General features: G+C 37.6%; 1 protein-coding gene across 8 annotated transcripts in view; it reads left to right on the top strand.

Annotated features, from left to right (window-relative positions):
* The window catches only part of ARMH4 (armadillo like helical domain containing 4), a 164,513-nt gene that overhangs the window by 39,943 nt on the left and 100,122 nt on the right, over nt 1–24,448 (top strand). For 6 of the 8 annotated variants that reach the window (XM_038544812.1, XM_038544816.1, XM_038544814.1 and 3 more), the window contains 4 exons: nt 4,647–6,072; nt 11,889–12,143; nt 14,245–14,457; nt 17,253–17,342. In XM_038544812.1, the coding sequence (XP_038400740.1) occupies nt 4,647–6,072; nt 11,889–12,143; nt 14,245–14,457; nt 17,253–17,342 (1,984 nt within the window). The remainder of the gene's footprint in view (nt 1–4,646; nt 6,073–11,888; nt 12,144–14,244; nt 14,458–17,252; nt 17,343–24,448) is intronic. The other 2 variants (XM_038544820.1, XM_038544813.1) reach the window with 2 other exon arrangements.

Raw genomic sequence — 24,448 nt, 5'->3', positions numbered from 1 at the left:
AGGAGACAATAAGAATCTAAGATTAGGCAGCTTTCTTCCCAAAACCCTATAGACAACTTTCTTCCCCGAATAGCTATTTATGGTATTTGTGTTTGTCCAAGAAGAGGGAAATGTCAGGCAGTTTGTCACCAGTTTTTTGGCATACTCTATAGGTCTTCTGTGTATTGAGTACTCTTAGGGCAATGCTCATGTTCCTTCTATATTATACAGGGAACTCCATTTCCTTTGAAAAGCTAGCTTTGCCACCGATGAGAATGTTCTCATATGCTGGTTACCCTTGTGCCTACATTTTGGTAACACACTGAGCAATAGTATACATTTTAGTTGGAAGAAATGTTGACCAAGTGTTTAAAAAAACCCTGATTATTAAATCTAACAAGGTGACTAAGTCTGTATTTTTTATGTTGTCTTTCATTTGTCTTTGTGACTTGCATATGCCTAGACTTGACAAGGAGACAGATTCTGGACTGTATCTATTTAAGATTGTCAAAGATAATGGGTGACAGAAAGCTTATCTGCCCACTGGTGGCAGAAATGCAGTACATTGTTTAGAGGACCTCAGAGCCATTAGGATACCTTGATAGCAAGTGATAGACAAAGTGCTGCTGACTTGCTCTGAAAAGGATGCTTTCTAAGCTGTTAGAAGCCAATATCCACTCTCGGCAATGTGGTTAGAGTTTATTTACCTGAATTAATTTGCACTGATGGCTAATCATGGAAAGAAACCAGCACTGCCATGGTATGAAAGAAAAGTTAGAGGAATATTCTTTTGTTTGTTAAATATTCTTATGATTGAGTTAATTTAAGATAATTAAGACACAGAGTACTAATTAGCAGTGAAATTTCCCTACCCTCCCCTTCCCCAACAAAGCAGGCTATAGACATTCTTCTGTTTGTTCAGCCAATATTTACTGAGCATTTTCTCTGTGCCAGGCTCTTTGCCAGGAAGGGGATACAATGTTGAGGGGCGAAAAAAGAAAAGAAAAGGCCTATAGCCTTCAACATATGATTATAGATGATTATTTAGTTTTAGAAATATTGCTGTTGAATTGACAGTTGTCAGCGTTTTCTTTTTTATTTGCTAATGTCATGTAGCTCTCACTTGGGGGGACACCATCCTCACCGGAGTGGCTGTGTGAACTTACACTGTGCTTTGAAAGATGGAGAAAGACCTAGAACTTGAAGGTCATTTACCAATGTATCTGAGTTGGAGGCGTGCTCCCTGCTGTTGTTCTTATAGGCTGTCTTTTCTGCTTCTTTTAAAGTTCAGGCATTGCTTTTGAATAGTGGGGAGAAGGAACATATGGCCGCAATACACAAACATAGAATAGGCTTGCAGTTCACCCCCATTTTTTCTCTAGTTGGATTTAGAAAGCAGGTGGCTGACACTTAATTACAGAAGGAAAGTCTTTTAGAGCAATGGCAAAATTCCCTTCACACAAAAATTCTAAAGCTTAAGATCTAGCTGAAAATAAAACCTTGAAGGAAAATTCTGTCTGGGAAAGGCAATTGAGGTTATATTAAATCTTTATGATTTGCCTCCCCTAATCTAATTTGTTTGTGAAATTTGCCTCTCAGTCCACATGACTCCAGAACATATAAATAAGTTGTGAAACATCCATTCAATCATTTGAATGCCTTGCCTACCTGATAGCATGATTGTTGGAATATGAAAACATTTGTATTTTAATGTTATGTCCTGTAGATAAAATGTGAAAATGGAATCATGGAGGTAGAAGGGATTTATAATACTTTTTGTTTAACTCCCCATTTTGTCAAAGGAAGGACTGAGGCCATTTGCACAGTATCCCATAGCATGTTTTAACAACAATAAAGCTAGGACTCAGGAATTGTTTTTCTGATTCAGGTCCTTGTCTCTCTAAATTCTCTTGTCATTTATGATGGCTTGTTTTTTTCCAGGCTTTTATCCAGAAGCATGGGATCATATAGTCCAAGGCTTTAGGCCATACCCTACATTGTCTGGGACATTTAGTAAGATTTCACTAAGTGGGAAAAATGTTTGCTCAGGGAAGAATAGATCAGAGAGTTCTATAGCTATTATATATGTTTGACTATATACAGTTTCTTAGTTCAACTTGTCTCTACAAGGATGTAGTTTCATCCACTGTGAACATTCTTGCTTTATAGTTCTTCTGTGCTTTTGTTTTTCCTTTCCTTTTTTTTTTTTTTTAAGATTTTATTTACTTATTCATGAGAGACACACAAAGAGAGGCAGAGACATAGGGAGAGGGAGAAGCAGGCTCCCTGCAGGGAGCCTGATGCAGGACTCGATCCCCAGACCCAGAATCACACCCTGAGCTGAAGGCAGACACTCATCCACTGAGCTACCCAGGTGTCCACTATACTTTTGTTTTAAGGAGTACAATTAGAGGCAGCAACAGCAAGTCAAATACTCTTACCAAATATGTTACCTGACTATGAAGTGGGCTTTTTTTTGGAAGTGGAATTCTTTATGGATCGTTTAAAGTATGGTGATAACTAATGTTCAGAATGTTGACATGCCTTGGGACATGCTATTCCCTCTTTATCAAATATCTTTCGCATATTCTCTCCTTTTAAAACAATGCTAGCTGCCTGTATATAATTTAATATTTAAATAAAATTGTTACAGACTTTCATCCCACATATGGAGAAACTTACCATCCTTCTCACTATCTCTGAGGATTCCTGAGGGGGTGTGGTGGCTTTCTCCTAGTCGTGGCTTCAGTTTTCTTCTGCTGCTAAATTTCTGATCCCTGATATGTGCTGTTCCTTTTCTGCACATGGCACCTCATGACATCACTTCATTCCTATATTCTCTTGAAGTATTGTAGATTTAAGATTTCTATGTAACAAATTATCTCTAACTTGGTGGCAATAAATGCTTAAAATTAATTAATTAATTTATTTCAGAGAGAGCATGCGCGAGAGAGTATGCACACACAATCAGGAAGGGCGGAGGGAGAGAGAGAATTTCAAGCAGGCTCTATGGTGAGCACGGAGCCTGAGCCTGACATGGGGCTCCACCTCATGTCACTGAGATCATGACCTGAGCTGAAACCAAGAGTCAGATGCTTAAGTGACTGTGGACCTAGGCGCCCCAGTAAATGGTTATTATTTCATCCCATTTCCATGCATTAAGAATTTGGAAGCAACTACCTTACCCTAAAGTGGTTCTGGCTCAAGGTCTCTCAAGAAGTTGCAGTCATGATGTCAGCTGAAGCTGACATCTGAAGCCTTGGCTGGGCCTGGAGGGTGCTTTCCAAGATGCCTCATTTATGAGGTGCTGGTAGTTTGGCAGGAGGCCTCAGCTTCGAATCCAGGGAATCCTCTTTTGTTGTGTAGAAAAGGAGAAGGGAGATAGCACATATTCATTCAGCCTTCCTTTTTTCCTCAGCTGTCTAGATCATGCTCCAAGGAATTGACCTTTTCTGGTCTTTTTTGGTCACAAAAAGACCTAGAAACTAAATGGGAAAGCTTTGAACTTCTTAAGGGAGAAGACCCTATGAAAACATAAATTTTTATATTTTATGTGTGCGCATCACATGCTTAACCCAAGTAGTTTAATGATTAGACATGAAAGAAGGAAAAATAATAACTTTTATAAAGTTTAAGTTTTTATTTTAGAATTTTCATTCCTAGGTTTAATTTCCTAGAATATCTATAGCATCTGAGAAATTTTGGATGATGGGAAAAGAAAGAGCCCAAAAAGCAAAGTAGATAAAAAAAGAACTAAAGCTCAAGTTTTTGGGGAAAATTAGCAGTTTTGATATAGTTTTAGTTTTAACGAGAGTGTGAGTAGTTTCTTTAAAAAATGCAATAAATCTCAATCCTATAATAGTATGGATTCAGTAAAGATTGCTAATTTTAAATGTGTTTTGGTTCTCTTAAAGTTTTTTCCCTAAAAACACACTTACTTGAATTAACTCTTAACTTTTCTGCTCCTTAAATTTTGAAACATCAAAGATTTGCCTATAACTTTTATAGTTATTACAGAGAAAAGAAATAATTTAAATGTTTTGAAGAGAAATAAAAAAAAAACTTTATTTTTTTACATAAATAAACTGGCTGGAACTCACGGCCTCAAGATCAAGAGTTACGTGTTTCACCTACTGAGCCAGCTAGGTGTCCCTTGAGAGAAATTTTAATTGAAAATCATTTGTATACTTAAACCTCTTGAATATTACTGGTATTCAGTATTTTATGATTATATTTAATAATTTTAAACAATACTTGAAACATTCTCTGATGTAATATAAGTAAATGTAAGTTTTACTTTCCATATCTTGAACATGTTATTTCTCCAGTTATTTGACTATATGGTAATAGAGGAATTTGGGGGAGAATATTGCAAATGTGACTTCAAGGGTAATTTTTTTAAATAGATATTTAAGAAACAATGAACTAAGTACTTGAACTATGTGTACCTTTTCTAGAGAGCTTCAGGTTAAATCAGCTGCAAAATTCAGCAGGGAAAAGTGAACTGGGTTATCCAAGTCTCAAAGGTACAAAGAAATAGAACAGCTGTCTCTTCCATACCATCTCTGAGCATGAAGTCAAGATTGTTTTACTTACGGTTTAATTTAAAGGGGCTTGTTTACAAAATACGTTTATTTGATAGCTTGATATGCTTTATTTTTCTGCAGGACTCAATTACTGGAATTGTCAACTCTGCTGATTTATGTGCACATTTCTCTTCCACTATGAGCAGACCAATTGTATTGCACATTTGTCTGGCATTCTGTAGCCTTGTACTTCTCAACTTTGCCACACAATGTGTGGCCTTCCCCAAAATGGAAAGAAGGGAGATAGCACATGTTCATGTAGAAACGGGGCAGCCTGAGAGGATGAACACAGATGATCTAGAAAATAAGTCTATTACGTCAAAGTGCGCTCCCCAGTTGGTGGTCTCTGAAGAACCAGTGATGGTGTTAGCAGGACCATCAGCAACATCATTAAATAAAGTATTTCCTACTAACAAAGAAGCTCGTCCCATAGGAGCTGGGCTCATGCAGCCTAATAGCCCTGGCATTTACACTGCTACTGAGACAGCAGTCCCTGCAAGGTTTGGTTCCAGCCAGCCAGAGAGGGTGTCTCCTGAAAGCCGACTTTCCAAGGCCATGCTAACCAGTCCCATTACTGCAACTGCTCGTCTGCATATCGATAAGAAGGAGGGACACTTCAGTAGTACCATCATTCAGCGCATTGGAGAGGGGACCACAGAAGCAACACAGGGTTTTCTGAAGTATGTGGATGATCAGTTGTTTGCAACTGAAAGTCAGGACGGAGTTAGTCTGGGATATTTACCTTCATCTGCTGTGGATACTAAAGAAATGCTAACTGCTAATCCAAGGACTGAGAAATCTGAAGCAGGCACAGAACATGGGGCAGCTTTTTTTCTTGGTGCTGAGCCCATAGCAGGCACGGAGCCTGGGAGCCCCACGCCTGATAGGGAGAAACCTTTGCAGATGACAGCTGATCATACCCAGACTACTGCCACCAAGTACTGGCTCACAACCTCCGAGTACACCCTGAGTGTGGAGCCAGGAACTGACAGGCTGCTGGGAGCCACGGGAGTCACAGTGAGTGTCAGCACAGCTGTTCCAGCTGCCTCTGACCTAAGTGATGAGTGGGATGATACCAAATTAGAGAGTGTAAGCCAGATAAAGACCCCCACACTTGGAGACAACATAGAGACTCAGGTGGGAATGGAAATGTCTCAGACAGCCCAAGAGATCGATAATGACCCTATGGAAGGTATGGAAGAGGGCAAACCTGTGACAGAGGCTGCAGATGTGGCTCTGGGGCTGTCAGAAGGGGAAGCACACTTGGGGACAGCCCTGTTAATGGCGCATGGGGAGGAGCGATCATCTGCCGTCACCGATCAGAATTCCTTTATTCCCACAAGTCCTATGGAAGATAGGAAAGTCTCTGTTGTGAGCCTCTTCCAAGATACTGCAGACTTCATGGAGTCTACTAAGGAAAATGATCCCATGTTTTTCTTAGAGACCACTGTTCCCATCTCAGAATATGAATCTGAGGCGCATCAACCATTGGGAAATACATTGAAAGGTAAAAGAAAGAAAGAAAAACACAAACTTTGTTTAATTTGGAATGTTTCAATCTAATTTTATTGTTTTTTTTTTAAAAATTGAGATATAACTGACATCTAATATTGTATTAGTTTTAGGTCTTATTTTATGTTTTTTTTAAGCAATAATTTAGAAGTAAGTTATCTAAGTTTTAATGAAAAGCAAGAGTAAACAAATAAAAATATATTTTATATAAAATGACACCCAAATATAACCTCTGCATACAGGTCATAGTATTCAACCGGGAAAAGTTTGTCCCTACCCCCATCATTTGGCAATTTTGGAGACATTTTTCCTTGTGATAACAAAGGGGTGCCATTGACATCTAGTAGGTAGGAGCCAGAGAGGCTGCTGAACATCCTAAAATCCCCATCCACAGAGACTTTTATGAGCCAAAAGGTCAACAGTACTGAGAAACTCTGATATAGGCTGATAATTTTCAAATATGTTATTATGAAAATGTATACCCTCAGGAAAATGTTAAAGAATGAGCTGTATATTTAAATGATCTAATAAACAGTATAGAATACCTATTTACACATTGTTGCAAAAGATACTTATATTCCTGGTATTTCTTACCAGAAAGCTTTAAATAAATATCTGTCTTATAGCATTAACCATAGGAGTTCTTTGACTTTGTTTTCCTGAAAAGAAATTTATCTAGAAAAAAAGACAAAACAAAACAAACAAATACTGATAAATCCTCTCTGTCGGCTTGATTCTGCGCTACTTCTTCTTGGCCTTTATATCTGTGAATGTTGTGAGCTGATGAGTCTTACATTTGTTGCTGATGGATAATGTTTTTCTTTTATTATGTGTATTTAGTCAGATAACAGCATGAGGAAAGGATAGACTTAGTATAATGTGCATCTGCTCCCTCCAAATTGTTTTGAAAGATGTATATCTTGTTGCTTCAACTAAGTAGCCTAATTAATGAAAATACCAAATTAGTAATGTGTTTTATAAAATGTTAAAATTGAATTAAAATTATAAGATTAAATTTTACATGTCCAATTCATTTTTTAGAGACAGAAAGACCTAGTATACTGTAAGTTTTCACAGAACCTTAAGAAATTGTTTTGTATGTTGGTTTTTTATTTTTTTTTTTTATTTTTTTTTTTTTTTTATGTTGGTTTTTTAAATTCCATTAAGAGAGTTGGATCTCCATGACCATGAAGATACTGGATACGACTGAACAATTTACTTCAACTTTCCATAATACTTTAAGATATTCCTGGAGGATAAAGTAATATAACTCTAGATTATTCATTGCATAATTGAATCTGTGATGCTTATGTATTAGAATTACATTAGCTTGTATTAATACAGACTAAAAAGTAAAATGAATTTGGTGATTATTATTTATTATTTTTAAAGATTTTATTTTATTTTTATTTATTCATGAGAGACGCAGAAAGAGAGGCAGAGACATAGGCAGAGAGAGAAGAGTAGCAGGCTCCCTAGAGGGATCCTGATGAGGAACTGGATCCCAGAATCCCTGGGATCAAGCCCTGAGCTGAAGGCAGACGCTCAACTGCTGAGCCACCAAGGTGTCTCTGATTATTATTTTGATTACTGAATATGCTCCTTACTTAGTCATAATTGCCTCACTTAACTATAGTCTCTCTCTTTTTTAAGTTTATTTATTTATATTTTTAGTAATCTCTACACCCAGTGTGGGGCTTGAACTCACGAACACTGAGATCAAGAGTCACATGCTCTTCTGACTGAGCCAGCCAGGCACCCCTTCACTACAGTCTCTTAATAGGCAACTTCTTTTTATTCCTAGCACATCACACAGTATATGGTACCTAGTAGATGCTCAATAAATACGAAGTCAGTGGATGAGTAAGTGAACACAGAGAACCATTCAGAATGAAATTATCCAGTTTGACTGCCTGCATTGTTCAAATTATTATTATTATTTTTTAAGATTTTATTTATTTATTCATGAGAGACACAGAAGGAGAGGCAGAGACATAGGCAGAGGGAGAAGCAAGCTCCTTGGAGGGAGTCCAATGGGGTACTTGATCCCGGGATTCTGGGACCATGCCCTGAGCGGAAGGCAGATGCTCAACCGCTGGGCCACCCAGGCATCCCAATCAGAAAGTTTCTAAATGTTCTTTTTTTTTTTTTTAAGGATTTTATTTATTTATTCATGAGCGACAGAGAGAGAGAGGGAGAGAGAGAGAGAGAGGCAGAGACACAGGCAGAGGGAGAGCAGACTCCATGCAGGGAGCCTGACGTGGGACTGGATCCCGGGTCTCCAGGATCAGGCCCTGGGCTGAAGGCAGTGCTAAACTGCTGAGCCACCCGGGCTGCCCTCTAACTGTTCTTTGTAGAGAGAGGAACTGTTAAATAATTCCTTTCACTTTAATTTTTTTTGTTGTTGTTCAAGCTAAAAAGAATATGAAAAACTCAGCCCGGGTGGCTCAGCGGTTTAGTGCCACCTTCAACCCAGGGCCTGATCCTGGAGACCTGGGATCAAGTCAGGCTTGATGCTCCCTGCATGGAGTCTGCTCTCCCTCTTCCTGTGTCTCTGCCTCTCTCTCTCTCTCTCTCTCTCATGAATAAATAAATAAATAAAATCTTAAAAAAAGAAAAGAAAAGAAAAACTCAGATTATTGACACAGTCGTCAGAGAATAGCCAAAAAGCTTTCTATCCATTTTCTGGTGATTATGTCTTTTTCAGAAGTAAACACTCAAATGCCAATCATTTAAGGACCCAGAGACTACTTATGACATTATCTTCTTCGGGATATGCAATGATTTCTTGGTGTTTTGTTTATTATGAACGGATGAGCAACCTGAGATTATTATCAGTTCTCTGGTTCAATTTATTCTTACACAGGTTCAAATGAAGATCGGATTTTAAAAGTAATCTATAATAATTATCATATTATTTTTTCTCTGTAGGAAGGAGAATAAGAGAGAGATGTGGAGAAATTTTGAATGATATTTTTAAAATGTTCGTCACTGTTTCTAGATCTTACTCTTTTTTTCTCTGACAGCAGTCACCCATTCAAAGCACCATGCCATTTTGATAGTCCTTCCTATTTCATGAAACTATGACCTTAGCCTGCACATTTTTATTTTTATATGTTTCAAAAGTGTTCATTATGTTTTCAAAAATGAGGGCAACATGGAGAATGCATACTGCTTAAAAAGATAAAACAATATATTATCTTTGTATGGCAAGCAGAGCATTGTCCTAGGTGCTGGATACTAAAAGGGCAATGAAAATCCTGGCTCTTGAGAGATTTACCATCAGTGTTATTGGAGAAAGAAAAAAGAAAGAAAAAAGCTTAATGTCACATAGAGCAAATATGAAGCATATGTAAGAACTTACTCTAACTTATATTGTCTTACAACCTAGTTTATCAATCCATCAGATATAGGAATCTCTTCAATTCAGATGAAAAAATAGTCCAAATGGAATGGGGACCAAATGAAGGAACCACTTAGACTGAAAAAATGTACAAACATTATTTTAAAGCAAATAAATTGTTTTCAAGGAAAAGTATTTTAAGTAATAGGAAATACCATGATGTCATTAATAAGAACTTTGAGAAAATCTTTTCAGCTATCCCTAGAATGTTATTTTTCATAGTATAACTTACTGGACTTGCTAAGACACTATGTATCTAGAATTAGTATTAAAAAAAAAGAGGGATAATAGGGTCTTCTAAAACTTAAGTTTTATTTTTTATTTTTTTAAAAAGATTTTATTTATTTATGATAGACACAGAGAGAGAGAGAGAGAGGCAGAGACACAGGAGGAGGGAGAAGCAGGCTCCATGCTGGGAGCCGACGCGGCCCACGCCCTGGGCCAAAGGCAGGCGCCAAACCGCTGAGCCACCCAGGGATCCCCTAAAACTTAAGTTTTTTTTTTTTTAATTGTTTTTATTTATTTATGATAGTCAGAGAGAGAGAGAGAGGCAGAGACACAGGCAGAGGGAGAAGCAGGCTCCATGCACCGGGAACCCGACGTGGGACACGATCCCGGGTCTCCAGGATCGCGCCCTGGGCCAAAGGCAGGCACCAAACCGCGGCGCCACCCAGGGATCCCTAAAACTTAAGTTTTAATAGTGGCTCAGTATTGGAAATTTCCAGCATCACCCTTGCCTAGGAAGGGAGCTAATATTGACCCTCTTAAATAGTATTTAATAATGTATTTGGGGGGATTGTAATGTTGGAAAGAAAGTGGACCCAACTGAGGTCTGTTTCATTCTCTTTTATGATTTAAAAGCAAATGCAGGGACGTCTGAGTGGCTCCACGGTTGAACATCTGCCTTTGGTCATGATCCTGGAGTCCCGGGATCGAGTCCTACATCGGGATCCCTGCACAGAGCCTGCTTCTCCCTCTGCCTGTGTCTGTGCCTGTGTCTCTCATAAATAAATAAATAAAATCTTAAAAAAAATTTTAAAAAAATGCAAATACAAATCTTCTACAGAGGCCACTTCAAGTTATTTCTTGGGCAACAACAGGTTTTCCTTCTTTCTCAGGGCTCAAAAATATTCCACTGTGTATGTGTGTGTATCTCACATCTTCTTTATCCGCTCATCCATTGTTACTGACAGCATAGTTAGCACAGTGGTTAAGAGCACTAACTATGTAGCTTCTCTAAACATAATTTGTCTGTAAAATGGGATAATAATAGCTGATATTTATTGAATACTTATACAAGTACTGGGGTATGTGCTAAGTGTTTTACATGTGTTATCTATTTTATTTACTTATTTAATTATTTGAGAGAGAGAAAGAGAGAGTGAGTGCACACGTGCGAGCTGGGATAGAGGAGCAGAGAGAGAGGGGGAGAGAATCTCGAGCAGACTCCGAGCTGATCACAGAGCCCGAGGAGTGGCTCTGTATCAGGACCCTGAGATCATGACCTGAACTAAAACAAAGGGTCTGTCGCCCAACCAACCGAGCCACACAGGTGTCCTTTACATGTGTTATCTCTTTATAACAGCTCTATGATATAGATACTACTATTTTTTAAAAAGATTTATCTATTGATTTTAGAAAGCAAGAGAGAGAAGTGGGTAGAGGGGCAGAGGGAGAGGGTGAGAATCCTCAAGCAGAATCCCTGCCAATTCCCAGGACCCTAGGATCATGACCTGAGCCAAAATCAAGAGTCAAATGCTCAGCTGAGCACCACTCTAGTGCTAGAGCCTGCATTTTTGACTGCTATGATATATGGCTTCCATGGAATGATATTAGTACCTACCTCCCCTTAGTACATTTAGAAGATAAAATAACACCATATACACAGCAGTGTGTGTGTATATAGCATATAATAGAAATACATGTGTTAAAGCATATAATAGAAACTCAATAAACATTAGTTATTGTAATAATTATTCCTTTATTGAAAATAGTAACTTTCCTCTTCAGAAATGCAAATGTGAAAACTAATATATATATATATATATATATATATGCTGAGAAATTTTAAATATAATTTAGAACTGTATAATTTATTTCTTAACAAACTGGTTGTGTTGATATTCACAAAAAGGAGCTCAATTGTTGATCTTCCTATTTTGTTTTGGATTTTATTTTATGCTTTATATATTAACTTCTTTATCTCTGTCTTAGATTGATTCATTGCTCCTGAAAGCAGCAACACTGAAAACATTTATTTGCTGACATTTTGTATCTGGGCAATCCATTTGCCTTCCCGTACCCTGAAATAGCTATCTTCTTTTTTTTTCAAATTATTAATTATAGAGTGACATTTTAAGGTATAGGGAATTTGTCTATTTTAAAATATTGTATTCCCCCCTTTTAAGACATCATCACTCAAGAGATGACAACAGCTGTTCAAGAACCAGAAGCCACTTTATCATTGGCAACACAAGAGCAGCAGGTTTTTACCCTTGAGGTTGCTGGAGAAAATGGTAACACTGAGGAAGGAAAAGATTCCCCCTTCACCACATCTGGTGTTCCTGCTGTTACTCAGCTGTCGAGGAGATGGGAGCCTCTGTCCACTACAGTTTCAACTACAGCTGTGCCTCTGTCTTTCGAAGTTACTTCTGCTCTGGAAGGTTTGTAAGCAGGGGAATCTTGGACTCAGAATTTTAGAGGGAGATTTTTCTGAGTTATAAGGAATGGAGTGAGTGTGGCACTTAGCTCCTATCCATAGGGTTTCCACACAGATCTCATCTGGAGAATGAATAGAAAAGATGGGTGAACTCTATTTGGAGAGATGTGGCAAAGCCTAAAAGGATGAGGGGTTAGTTCCCAAGTAGAATTTCCTGGTGGCTCACCACTGGGGCCTGTGAAGGCCAGACCTCCTGAGAACTCTCTCCTTGTCTGACAGCTCTGGCTGCTAGAAGCCAGAGGGTGAAGTGAAAACAGGACCTCAATTGCAATCCCAGCTTTGGCCCTCACATGTATTGTGGCCTCAAACAGGTCTCTTAAATGTCTCCAAGCTTGGTTTGTGCATCTTTAAATAATGCCCAGCTTATCTTATAAGTTATTTTAAGGATTCAAAATAATGTATACAGACTACTGTCTCTATAGGAGGCCCGCAAATGCTCTGATATCTTAAGGATAGCAAAGTTTTCATATCTTGGTGATCATAAGCATCATCTGGAAATTATAAAAATTATTATTATTTAATTATTATTTTTGGACCTCATGTCTCTGTCTCATTATTGGTCTAAGTAAAGCCTACTTTTATTTATTAACTGAGTTATTTTTAAAAAGTAATAAATATCTCCTAATCCTGACCCTCCAAAACAAAAACTCTAGGGCCTGGTCAGTAACCTACACATAACCCCTCACCCTTCCCACCTCACCCTCTTCCTCTGACTGTTAACTGTCATTCTGAATCTTGTGTTTCTCATTTCCTTGGTTTCCTTTTATTTTAGTTTTGTTGTATCTGCGTTTATGCTTAAAATTACACATTAAAAAATTTTAGTAGTTTTTAACTTTATCAAAACAGTATCATTCTGCAGATAGCCCTTTTGGTACTTAATTGGTTTACTCAATAGTCTATGGCTGAGATTCACTTACTGCAGTTCTTTTGTTTTGACTGTTTATAATATTCCACTATGAGATGAGATCACAATTTATTCATCTAATCTTCATCCAGTCTCTCCTAGCAATTTGTATTTGGGTCATTTCCAGGTTTGGCGATTTTTTTTTAAAGATTTATTTATTTATTTGTTTATTTGAGAGAGAGAGAGAGAGAGAAAGAGCACACAGAGAGAGGGAGGGGGAGGAGCAAGGAGCCCAATGTGGGGCTTGATCATAGGACCCTGAGATCATGACCTGATCCGAAGGCAGATGCTTAACCAACTGAGCCACCCAGGTTCCCCAGATTTGGCTATTGTGAACATTGATTGCCGCCATGCATATTCTCATACATAGTCCCCGTTATACACGTCCAGGGGTTTCTTTTGGTTAAATACCTAGAGCTGGGCTCTAGATATGAATGTTTGACTTTAGGGGGCAATGCCTAACTATCTTCTAAAGTAGTTGCACCAATTTATACTCCTAACATAGCAATGTCTGTGAGAGTCTGGATCCATGTCTTAGGAACTTTAAAAAATAGTTTTTCAGGCTTCACCACCAAGGAAATTCTGATTCAGTAAGTTGGGATATGTGGAAAGCATGAAAATTGACTTCTAAAAAATTACTTTGGAGATTCTGATGATCTACCAGACATGCCAAATAATACTATGCTAGAGCTTTTTATATTTGGGAAAACCTGGGGCTAAATTGGCTGCTTTGAAATTGAGCATATTCTAGACACTGATACCCTTAGTCTATGACTTGATTTTTAAAAGTAGTCTTTGGCATGTATTTTAATACTTTTCTTGTTAAATTTTCTACCTTTGGCAGTAAATTATATAAAATCTTGCAAAATCTGTAATATTATCAGTAGAATACATGGGAAATCAATTTGAGACAATACATTTCCCTGGACAGTAGAATGTTTACCTTGCGTAGCTGGATTGATGCACACTGGGAAGGGGAAGCTTGTCTAAGTCCAGACTTAGATACTACTAATACTACTACTTATACAGTAGTATATAAGATACTGGTATTACACATTTCTTTCTTAAAAGGCAAAAAGACATGTATACAGTTCTACTAATGATCATCTTTGGGTCAAGTCCCATCTCTTGTGTTTGACAGATCTAATGGACACTGTCACAGGGCCAAACGAGGAATTGTTCACACCAGTTTGGGGCTCTCCAGTGACTCCTCCTGGAATAATGGAGGAAGCACCCAGCCTTTTCCCAGCGCTTCCTGATTCTGAGACGTCCTCGGAGAGAAGAACCGCTGTCCCATCCATTAGCCAAGTTAATACAGCTGCCTCATTTGGCCTGGACCAACTTGAATCTGAAGGTACCAATGATTTGAAGGGGATCTTTTCTAGAACCAATGGAGTGAGTCACTGAGCAAATGTTGTTTCTGAGAAAAGATTAAGGAGAAATGTGATTTCCATCCACAGTATAAATCAGAGGTCAGTAAACTGTGGCCTGGCTAAAGCTGGCCTGCTATCTATTTTTGTATGATCTCAAGTTAAAAAAAAAAAAGATCTTTAGGGGCAGCCTGGGTGGCTCAGCGGTTTAGCACCACCTTCAGCCCGGGGCCTGATCCTGGAGACCTGGGATCGAGTCCCACATAGGGCTCCCTGCATGGAGCCTGCTTCTCCTTTTGCCTGTGTCTCTGCCTCTCTCTCTCTCTCTCTCTGTTGTGTGTCTCCTATGAATAAATAAAATCATTAAAAAAAAGATCTTTACATTTTTAAATGATTGAAAAAATTAAAGGAAGAATAATATTTTGTGACATGTAGAAGTTAAATAAAATTCAAATTTCAGTGTTCCTAAATAAAGCTGTATTGGGACCCAGCTGCACTTGCTCATTTACATCTTATCTGTGGCTACTTTTATGCCAGATCAACAGAGTTGGAGTAGTTGTCACAGAGATTGAATGTGCACAAAGCCTAAAACATTGACAATATGGCCCTTTACTGAAAAAGCTTGCTGACCTCTGGTCTAGATCAGTAGTTCTTAACTACAGGTGAACATAAGGATCACATTGGAGAGCTTTTAAAAAATCCCTAATGCCTGATTCCTTCCAGTGCTTCTGATTCAGTTGGTGAAGGATCAATCTGGCATCCACATTTTTAAAGAGTGCTTTAGATGAGTTAGATCTGCAGGCTCGACTGAGGATATTGGTTTGTTTGTTTTTTTTGTTTATTTATTTATTTTTAAAGATTTTATTTATTTATTCACTAAAGACACACACACACACACACACACACACAGAGGCAGAGGGAGAAGCAAGCTTCATGCAGGAAGCCTGATGTGGGACTTTAGGATCACACCCTGGGCCAAAGGCAGACGCTCAACTGCTGAGCCACTCAGGCGTCCCAAGAATACTGGTTTAAATGGAAAATTTGAGTTTCCCCACCACATTTTCTTAGGTGGAAGTTTTAATGTGGACTGTATTTTCACAGCACTGCTCTGATTGTTAGTGCTTGTTTTTTTCCCTCTTTACTTTCTTTTTTTTTATTTTATTTTATTTATTTAAGAGAGAGAGAGAGAAGAGAATGAGAGGGGATGGGGCAGAGGGAGAGGGAGAAGCAGATTCCCTACTGAGAAGAGAGCCTTACATGGGACTTGATCCTAGGACTCTGTGATCATGACCCGAGCTGAAGGGAGATGCTTAACTGACTAAGCCACCCAGGCACCATGGTTTTTTTCCTTTATGAACATTTCTGGGTTAGGATGTTATAGTCTTTGAAGAGGGGCAGTCTCTTCACCTGTTGAGATGGAGAAATACATGCCAAATGAAACTTTCCAAGACATTGGCTGTGAGCATGAAGAAGATGCCTGGAGCACAGCTGCACATCCACAAATAAGAAGACTGGAAATATGATGAAAGGTCATTTAATTAATCAGCATTTTAGCAGGTGAACAGTTTCTGGTGGGAAGTGAAGAATGTCCAGAGATTTGTAATCCTGAGTTTCTAAAACTAATCTAGAAGACAGGTAGGCTTTTGGGCATAGCAAATTAGCCATAGTTCTGATGCAGTAAAGACAGAAGATGTGCTGTTCTTTGATATTTTGTCTCCTGTCGAGCAGGGAAGGTGGTTCAGCTAGGTTTGCTGCAGATTCTATCCCAGACTTTCTGGGTAACACTGGCAGTTTTCTGGCAGAGAAACATGACATTCTAGGAGTATTCTGGAGAACTCCATGGTAGAATGGCGGTTTAAGAAATGGATCAAAGCAAGCTCAGAGGCTAACAGGTCTTGCACTCCACATTGAGATAAAACCCATATAACTTTGAGATTAATCTCCTTTTAGCTGCCTGCTCTCCTTGATGCCATCTGGAAAAAGCAGGTTCCCCCAAATTAACCTGAGTTAGAGATGACAGCTTTACCCAGCAGAGCTCATTAAATCAGAGGGAAAAAAATATATTTGTGAGTAATCCATACTTGTGAAACTGCAATAATTTTCTAAATTTAGTAGATGATGGCAGTTGCATTGAAATATGTGAGAATTTTTTTGACTTGCCTAAGATGTCCTGGAGTTTTAGTGCTTTTCTTCTACACAGTTCAGTTCCAGCTTCTTTTTGAGAATCTATTTTGTCAGTTTTTGATCTAGATTATGATTCTCGTCAAGGCTTATGAAAGACATTTTTGGTTTAAAAATATTCTTTCTGTTACATTTTTGGGCTTAAGATAAGATTTTGAATGAGCACACTTTTTCTCCTAGATTCTAGGATGTACCATTTATGTTTAATTAGTGTACGTTAATAATGTCATGATTAGTTTTATGCTGGTGCATCTACTCCTCTGGACTAGCTTATTTAAACAGTTAAGCCTGCTAGACTCCTGATTGTATTGGAGGTCTCTAGTTTCAGTGCATGTTTTTCCACCTTGCCCAGGAATGTAAGCACACCTTGAGAGCTTTTGGATGAAGGATTTAAATTCTATCCTAGGATTATACCCAAAGGAAGATAGTTTATTCTTACCCAGAACAATGGCTTGTGCTATGTCAGGTTACTGGCCATTCAAGTTTGAATCTCTGTGATGAGTTAACAGATGACATCCAGTTCTCCAGTTAAAGATGTGTGTTTATTTAATTATCTTATGAAACTCCTATGTTATTTTGGTATCTTCTTTCCCACTAGGGGACAGAAGCACTTCTCCAGAGAATGAAATAGTTTTCTCAATGGGATATGAGCAAGACTTGCATTTATTAGACAGCAGACAACCAAGAAGTAAGAACCTTTGTGGAAATTTCTGAATATTTATCATTTCAGGGATAATTAATGGCTCAAATGAACCTCAATTTGTATCTACTTGGCACCCTGTCGTCTTTGTCTCCTTTGTCTCCTACGTTTCTACAACGTAATCACTGTCTAGTGTTTTCTAGGGCTGCAGTAGTGAAATACTGCAAACTGGATGGCGTAAAACAACAGAAATTTTTTCAGTAGTTTTGGAGGCTGGAAGTCTGAAATCAAGGTGTAGGCAGGGCCACGCTCCTTCCAGTGCCTCTAGAGGGGGATCATCCCTTGCTTCTTCTAGCTTCTGGTGGCCTCTTGAGTTTCTTTGCTTGTGATAGCATAATTGCAATGCGTGGCTCCATGCTCACCTGGCTCTTATCCCTGAGTGTTCTCTCTGCCCAAATTTCCCTGCTCTTACAAGAACACCATCCACTGTATTAGGACTCATCCCAATCACCTCATCTTAACTAGATTATATCTGCCAATATCCTATTTTCGAGTCAGGTCACATTCACAAGTGTGGCAGGATATATTTAAGTATATATATATGTATATATTTTTTTGTGGGGATGCAACTCAGTACATAACTGGGGTCTGCTTCTGAGAAGTTTGCCAGTGGGCTCTGAAGGTGGACGTGCTCTGGCTCTGCAACACCCACTTGAGAGATGTGCATCGGTAGAGCAGGAGAAGTTTCGGTGTGTTTTACATTTCTGTTTCTGCCTCTATAATTGTATACTGCCTTGTGCCTATTTCGGTAGGTGTTTTACCTTGTCAGCAAAAATGTGGTGTGATTTTTGAAGGGATAATGGTTTATCTGTCACTTTGCCTGATACACTACTTCTCTGTACCTTTTTTTTTTTTTTTTTAGGGAATACAGGTTTTCAGGGTGATAAAAAATGCATTATATTTATCTCAGGCATAACTCTACTTGGGCTGCATTTATCATATTTGAAATATAAAAATGACAAAAGTCTTCTAATTTTTTATTCAAAATAGGATATGGCAAGTTAGTTGCGTATGTATAACCATGTAAATGAGTATTTGGACATGATCTCTGTATAGATTGATATCCTTTTTTGGTGAATATTAATGTATTTCTCTGCTCCAAAATGAGAACTTAACAATATCTGATTACTTATGAAAATTTGCTTGGAATTTTTTTTATCTGGGTTAACTGTCTTTAGAATATTTTAACCCTAATAACAAATGGACTAGGTTTTTCAATATTTCTTAAAGAACTTAAAGAAGTTCTGCTTGCTTTTTTTTCTTAAAGATCCATTTATTTTAGAGACAGAGTGAGAGCGCACTAGTACATGTGTATGCAGAAGTCAGGGGAGGAGCAAGGGAGAGAATCTTCAAGCAGATTCCCCTTGGAGCTTGGAGCTCCTGGTAGGTTCCATTCCACGGCACGTGAGACCATGGTCTGAGCTGAAACCAAGAGTTGGTTACTCATCCGACTGAGCCACTTCTGCTTTCTATATTTTAGAAATCCAATTGAGGATATCTATTTACTCTAAATAAATCAAACTTATTTTAGGCTCTCTTGTATTCCCACAGAAGATAGAAATTTATCTGTGCTGCAAAATTGTAACAATAATTCTGTAGGGTGGCAGGTTATTGCTTTAATAATTCAATATTCAGAAAAAAAATCAATTGTGGGTTTATTGTACCAAGTACTAGGATCTAAGTACATGCGAGAGGTAAGAGTTCAAAAACAAAGATTTCTTTTTTTTTTTTTTTTTTTTTTTTTTAAACAAAGATTTCTTGAGAGTAGGATTTGGTAATCCTTACTCACACCCCCAGACTTCCTCCCTTAATGGCTGAAATTCAGTATCTGAGCCTTCCTGCTAATGGGAAATGGGAGGCTGCTTGGTACTCGTCATGATGCTGACCAGACAGACTTGGGAACATCATGAATTTGCTTGGATTCTCTCAAGATTGCTCTGGGTTAATTTATTGCTCTTCTGTAAGAGAAGAAGAAATACCAGGATCCCTGGGCTGGAGAAGGTGAATTCTTGATGTGACTGATCCTACTTCATGTCTTTCTGTAAATAGGCTGAGTGTTGGGGCTGTATAATCTAGTGCCAGTATCCCAGACAGTTACCATTTCCTCATGTTTCCAAAGGCCCATTCATCATGGGGTTTATCAAACAAACTCATAGTAATTGACTTTCTGGAGAATTACCATGTTTTTTTTGTTTTTTTGTTTTTTTTTTTAACTTACAATGTATGATATAGGTAAGCATGTAACATTACCTTTTTAAACAGATTTTTAATTCTTAGTGTCCAACAGGGAAGTCATGTTTAACCTTTCTTTAGCATCTTGATTTTTTAAAAATAAGACCAAATAGATCATTTAACTTTAATTTTTTTCTTTCCTGACAAGTTTTTTTCCCTTGTTTTTTTAAGATCATTTTAGCTGTCCTTATATTTAGGTTTCAAAAATTGCATTTTTGACATCTTTTTCCAGCAAGGCAGCACACATAGGGCAGAAAGCCGTCATTGTCGTGTTGTTTGTTGTTTAATCTATTTTGGTGACATCCATTTTCCTGCCTTGGTGATTGTGTGTGTGTCTGTGTATGTGTGTATTTAATTTCATGGATGTTTTCTACAGTCCTCTGAGAGCATTTCCATTATATATTTGTAACACTTTTTAATTTCTTCTGCTGCAGAAACAGTGGTGTTCTCTCTCCTTTCTTATTTGGAATTCTTAGTTCTCTTTGTCCTAGGATTCTCTCTGCTGATAATGTAGGAATTTCAGAAGAGAGTCATGTTGGAAAAGCATATCTTTATTCAGATGACTGAATGATTCTTCTTTCAGTCTGGCGGCCTCATAGTTGCTACTGAAGTCAAGATGCTTTATTTTTTTATTGGTCAATCAGAAATGAATTGGGATGTGTATTCTTTAAGTGGCATTGTGGAAAAATGTCAGAGATGTTTTTCTTTAATAGCTCCATTGAGGGTACTTAAGAACTTGTATAGAGTTTATGAGAGAAGTGTTTGCTTTTTACTTGCATTTTATTCACAAAATCAATGTTTTTGGTCTTCCTGGTATGCACTCCTTTCCTGGTATGCACTCCTGTTATTTTCTCAATTCTCATGTAACTTTTCCACTCAGGAGGCAGCTAGAATGGATAAATGAGACAGAATATTCAAAATGTCATCTTGACACCATATTTATGAACCTCAGTTTATGATTTACCTTTGGGTGCTGCTCAGTGAAATATAATAAGAAAGATCAAGTAAGGAGTGAATTTGAACTGTTGTCCACCATTACTTGTGATATTACAGTAAGAAGTTAGGGATGTTTGCTCTAATTGTGTTAAGGATGGGTACAAGTTTTGGCCTTTGTTCTTGGAAATGCTTTGGATTTCATGATATACAAATGGGGAGGATGAGGAAAAGAGTATTTGATGGAATATGCCCTTGGTTTGATTATTAGTGATGACCTGATTTGGCAGATTAAATGCTGAATTCTCCCCTCCATGCTTGTTCTGGCAAAAGCAATGGAAATTTAATAAAAATTAAAAATTTTATGACCATTAACAAGAACACAGGAAAAAATCTCACATGATTGCCATTTTTTAAAACTTGTTTTTATCTTTGGATCATTTTCATATATATTACATGACAGATTACAAAACACAGACTTGCTGGGGTGATTTCAGTAATTGATTACCTCTTATAGTAAGTCACTTTGTTGTTTTGTCCTGAAGTCATCATCCTTTTTCTGGTATTTATGATAGATCTCTGTTCTTAAGTACCGTATGTTAGTACAGTCAATTACTTAGCAAGCGGAATGGTTATCCCAGGTTTGGTACTAATGCTCACATAGCCAGTGGTATTTCAGAAATATTTAAAATCATTCTTATGATGTATTACCCTATAGCTTTGCTTATAAATTCTGCTGTTGAAGAAAGATAACTGATTCTCACTCTAAGTTTTCTAGTATGCTATCTTATCATAAGGAATTCATTTATCAGTATAATCACAATTAAGCAAAAATTATTCTAGAGCTGATGTTATCCTTTTTTTGGAACCTTTGTTGCCCAACACTAGAAAGTAGAAAGTTAGTACTGCTTAGTAAAGTTCACCCTTAGACACACATGAAATTTTACATCATAGCTCAGGATGAGGAAAGGATTTATTTAGCCTTATGTATATTCAGAGTTTCTGTTCATTCATTTATGTGCACATTTAGCAAGTATTTGGTGATTCAGATAGTAAAAAAGAAGAAATGGGAGTGGATCTTGCATAAAAGTTAGTAGAAGAGTTAAGACATATATAAATAACAGAAATACATTGTAGAAAGTGGGAAAGTATCACACAACAAATTACAGAAAAAAAAAGAACTCTGAGAATTAGGAATGAGAGCTTAGCCTCAGTTTAGAGAAATAAGGAATTGATATGTTTGTGAGTCGTGTGTGTGTGTGTGTGTGTGTGTGTGTGGTGTATATATTTGTATACATATATGTACTCATTGTTCTATTAATATTTATAAAAAAAATAATTGATGACAAACCCAAAAATGTAGAAAACATTGTAAAGGATGTTGAATAGATACCATGTATACCACACTAGTAATCAGTTTAAAGACATGTAATCAAGTATAATTTGCTAATTTGGCTTTTTAGTTAGATGAACTATTTCTTAAGAATAGTTTCTTTCATAGCTTTTTAAAAATATTTTATTTATTTATTCATGAGAGACACAGAAAGAGAGAGAGAGAGGCAGAGACAAAGGCAGAGGAAGAAGCAGCCTCCACTCAGGGAGTCCGATGTGGGACTCGATCCCGAAACTCCAGGATCATGCCCTGAGCTGAAGGCAGACGCTCAACCACTGAGCCACCCACGCGTCCCTCTTTCATAATTTTTAAGAAAGATTATTTATTTTAGAGAGAGAGAGAGAGAGCAGGGGAGAGGAGCAGATGGAGAGAGAGAGGTAAAGAGAGAGAAGCAGACTCCCCACTGAACCTGATGATCTCACAACCCTCAGATCGTGACCTGAGATGAATGAAGTCATGAGTCTGATGCGCTTAACCAACTAAGCCACTCAGGTGCCCCAAGAATAGTTTTTAATAACAGAAGCAACTGCTTTTCAATGTAGAAGAGGCAATCACATGCTCAGTCTCAGGCTAACAAATACTTGATTTATAGGAAACTGCACCATGTCTCTCTTGAGGAGAATGTTCAGAACCCAGGCAAAAGGATTGGTTTTGAGTAATTCATCTGGGCTCGTACTCCTAGGTTGAGAATCCTTGTGAGGACTGGTCCAAATGGGGCTTTCTATGTTTGGTGATTTTGTGTAGTTGTTGAAGCAAACGTGGCTTATAACCACATGATAGGCTGTGGAGGTTTCAAAGGCATTTTAGATGTTTGCAGAAAATTAAGGCATTTTTAACAGGCATGCTTTCTCAAGGCTAGGCATGACTGTTCTTTTACTAGTGTGAACATGATAATCTTATTGCTTTGGAATACAAACAATCACAAACCTTAACAGTGTATAAAATAACATAAGGATTTTATCAACTGAACATTATCAGGCTGTATTCATAATCGTGAAGTTGTTTTGACATCAGACTACCTCTTATCACTTAAATGTATACATAACCCCAAAGGAAAAGATTAGGATAAAAATATAATGCATCAATTTGAATGGCCTTACAAGATTTTAAGAATGTTCACACTTGGAAACATTGCAAATGTCTTGAAAGAGTTACATTGATTTGGCTTAAATTTACCAGTGCCTTTTCTTCTTCAGCCATATTACCTCCTTTTACATTGTTTGATATCTCCAAACAAAATACTCTATGGAAATTTTTTTCTATAAAAAATGTGTAAAGAATTTCCAATGCTTTATTATGAGAAGGAGGTGGGCAAAAGGCCTGACATTGATCCCTCAGTTTTCTCAGGGTATCTGCTTCACGTGTTCCCTGAGGGGTCCTATATCCTATTAAAACTCCAGCTCGAACATAAGTGAAAACCCTGTCACTTATTTCAATTGAAATTAGTAGAAATTAAAAAAAAAAAACTTGGCTCAAACCTGAGGGAATACAAAGCAAATAAACCAAGAAAATAATAGAAACACAAAGTGAATTAGACTCACAACATACAAATTTCTCTTATCTTATCTTAGCTAAAAAGTTCTCAGGGCTCCCAGGTCCTGACCCATTCCACACTCTGAGAAGTTTTTTTTATATTCTATATCCAAAGCACTAGAACAGTTTTCAAGCACCTTGCTAGGCTTTCTGGCTTCTCAGCTTTTGGCTTGTTTCCTATACAGAGGATAACTTCCTTTTGTCCTCCTCATCCCTACCCCAACATGGAAGAGCCAAGAGCAAGATGTAAATTTCCTCTAGGGACCACCACCAAGTAGGGAATCCCTATTCCCACATACATATTATCTGCCCTGCTTTGTAGGTTTAATCCCTAGGCAATTGACAGCCAGACAACTATCATGATTGACACTACCCCTCCCTCAAAGGAAAATCCCATCTTTGTTAAAAGCATGGCATGATTCGTGTCTAGGCAGTATAACACTGTTCTCACTCTACAAGAAATAAACCTGTATGAAAATAGGCATTATCGCATTTTGTAATAAATAATAGTTAGTACTATTATTTACTCTATAACAGAAAGCTATGAAGTTAAAAGAGGATAGGAAGGAAAAATAGAAACAGTTCAGCTCAAACTCATCCTCCTTTATGAAGCCTCTCAGACCACTCAGTCCCCACTGAAGAGCAGTATAGACTAGTGGAAAATAGTTCTGCTTCTGGACTTGCATGGACATACGTGCATTTAAATCTTTGCTCTGTCATGAGTATGCATTGTGATCTTGACCAAATTGTTTAATTTCCTTAGACTTCAGTTTTCCTATCTGTGTAAAGTAGGGCTATTTATATTCCTATTTCTTATTGTAAGAATAGAATGAGATTTTTGTGTAGTAAATGCTTGCATGACCTGGAGTAAATGCATAATAAATATGATTTTTTAAGATCATTTATCAATTAAAACCATGTATCATTTATCATTTAATACTATGTATGAATAGTTGGAATGAAATATTCACATCTTCTCCATGCAACCTTGGGTGGCCAGGTA

This window comes from Canis lupus, chromosome 8, assembly GCF_011100685.1.
Source record: "Canis lupus familiaris isolate Mischka breed German Shepherd chromosome 8, alternate assembly UU_Cfam_GSD_1.0, whole genome shotgun sequence".
In the NCBI taxonomy this organism is placed as follows: Eukaryota; Metazoa; Chordata; class Mammalia; order Carnivora; family Canidae; genus Canis; species Canis lupus.
This window is presented reverse-complemented; position numbering and strand designations above follow the sequence as displayed.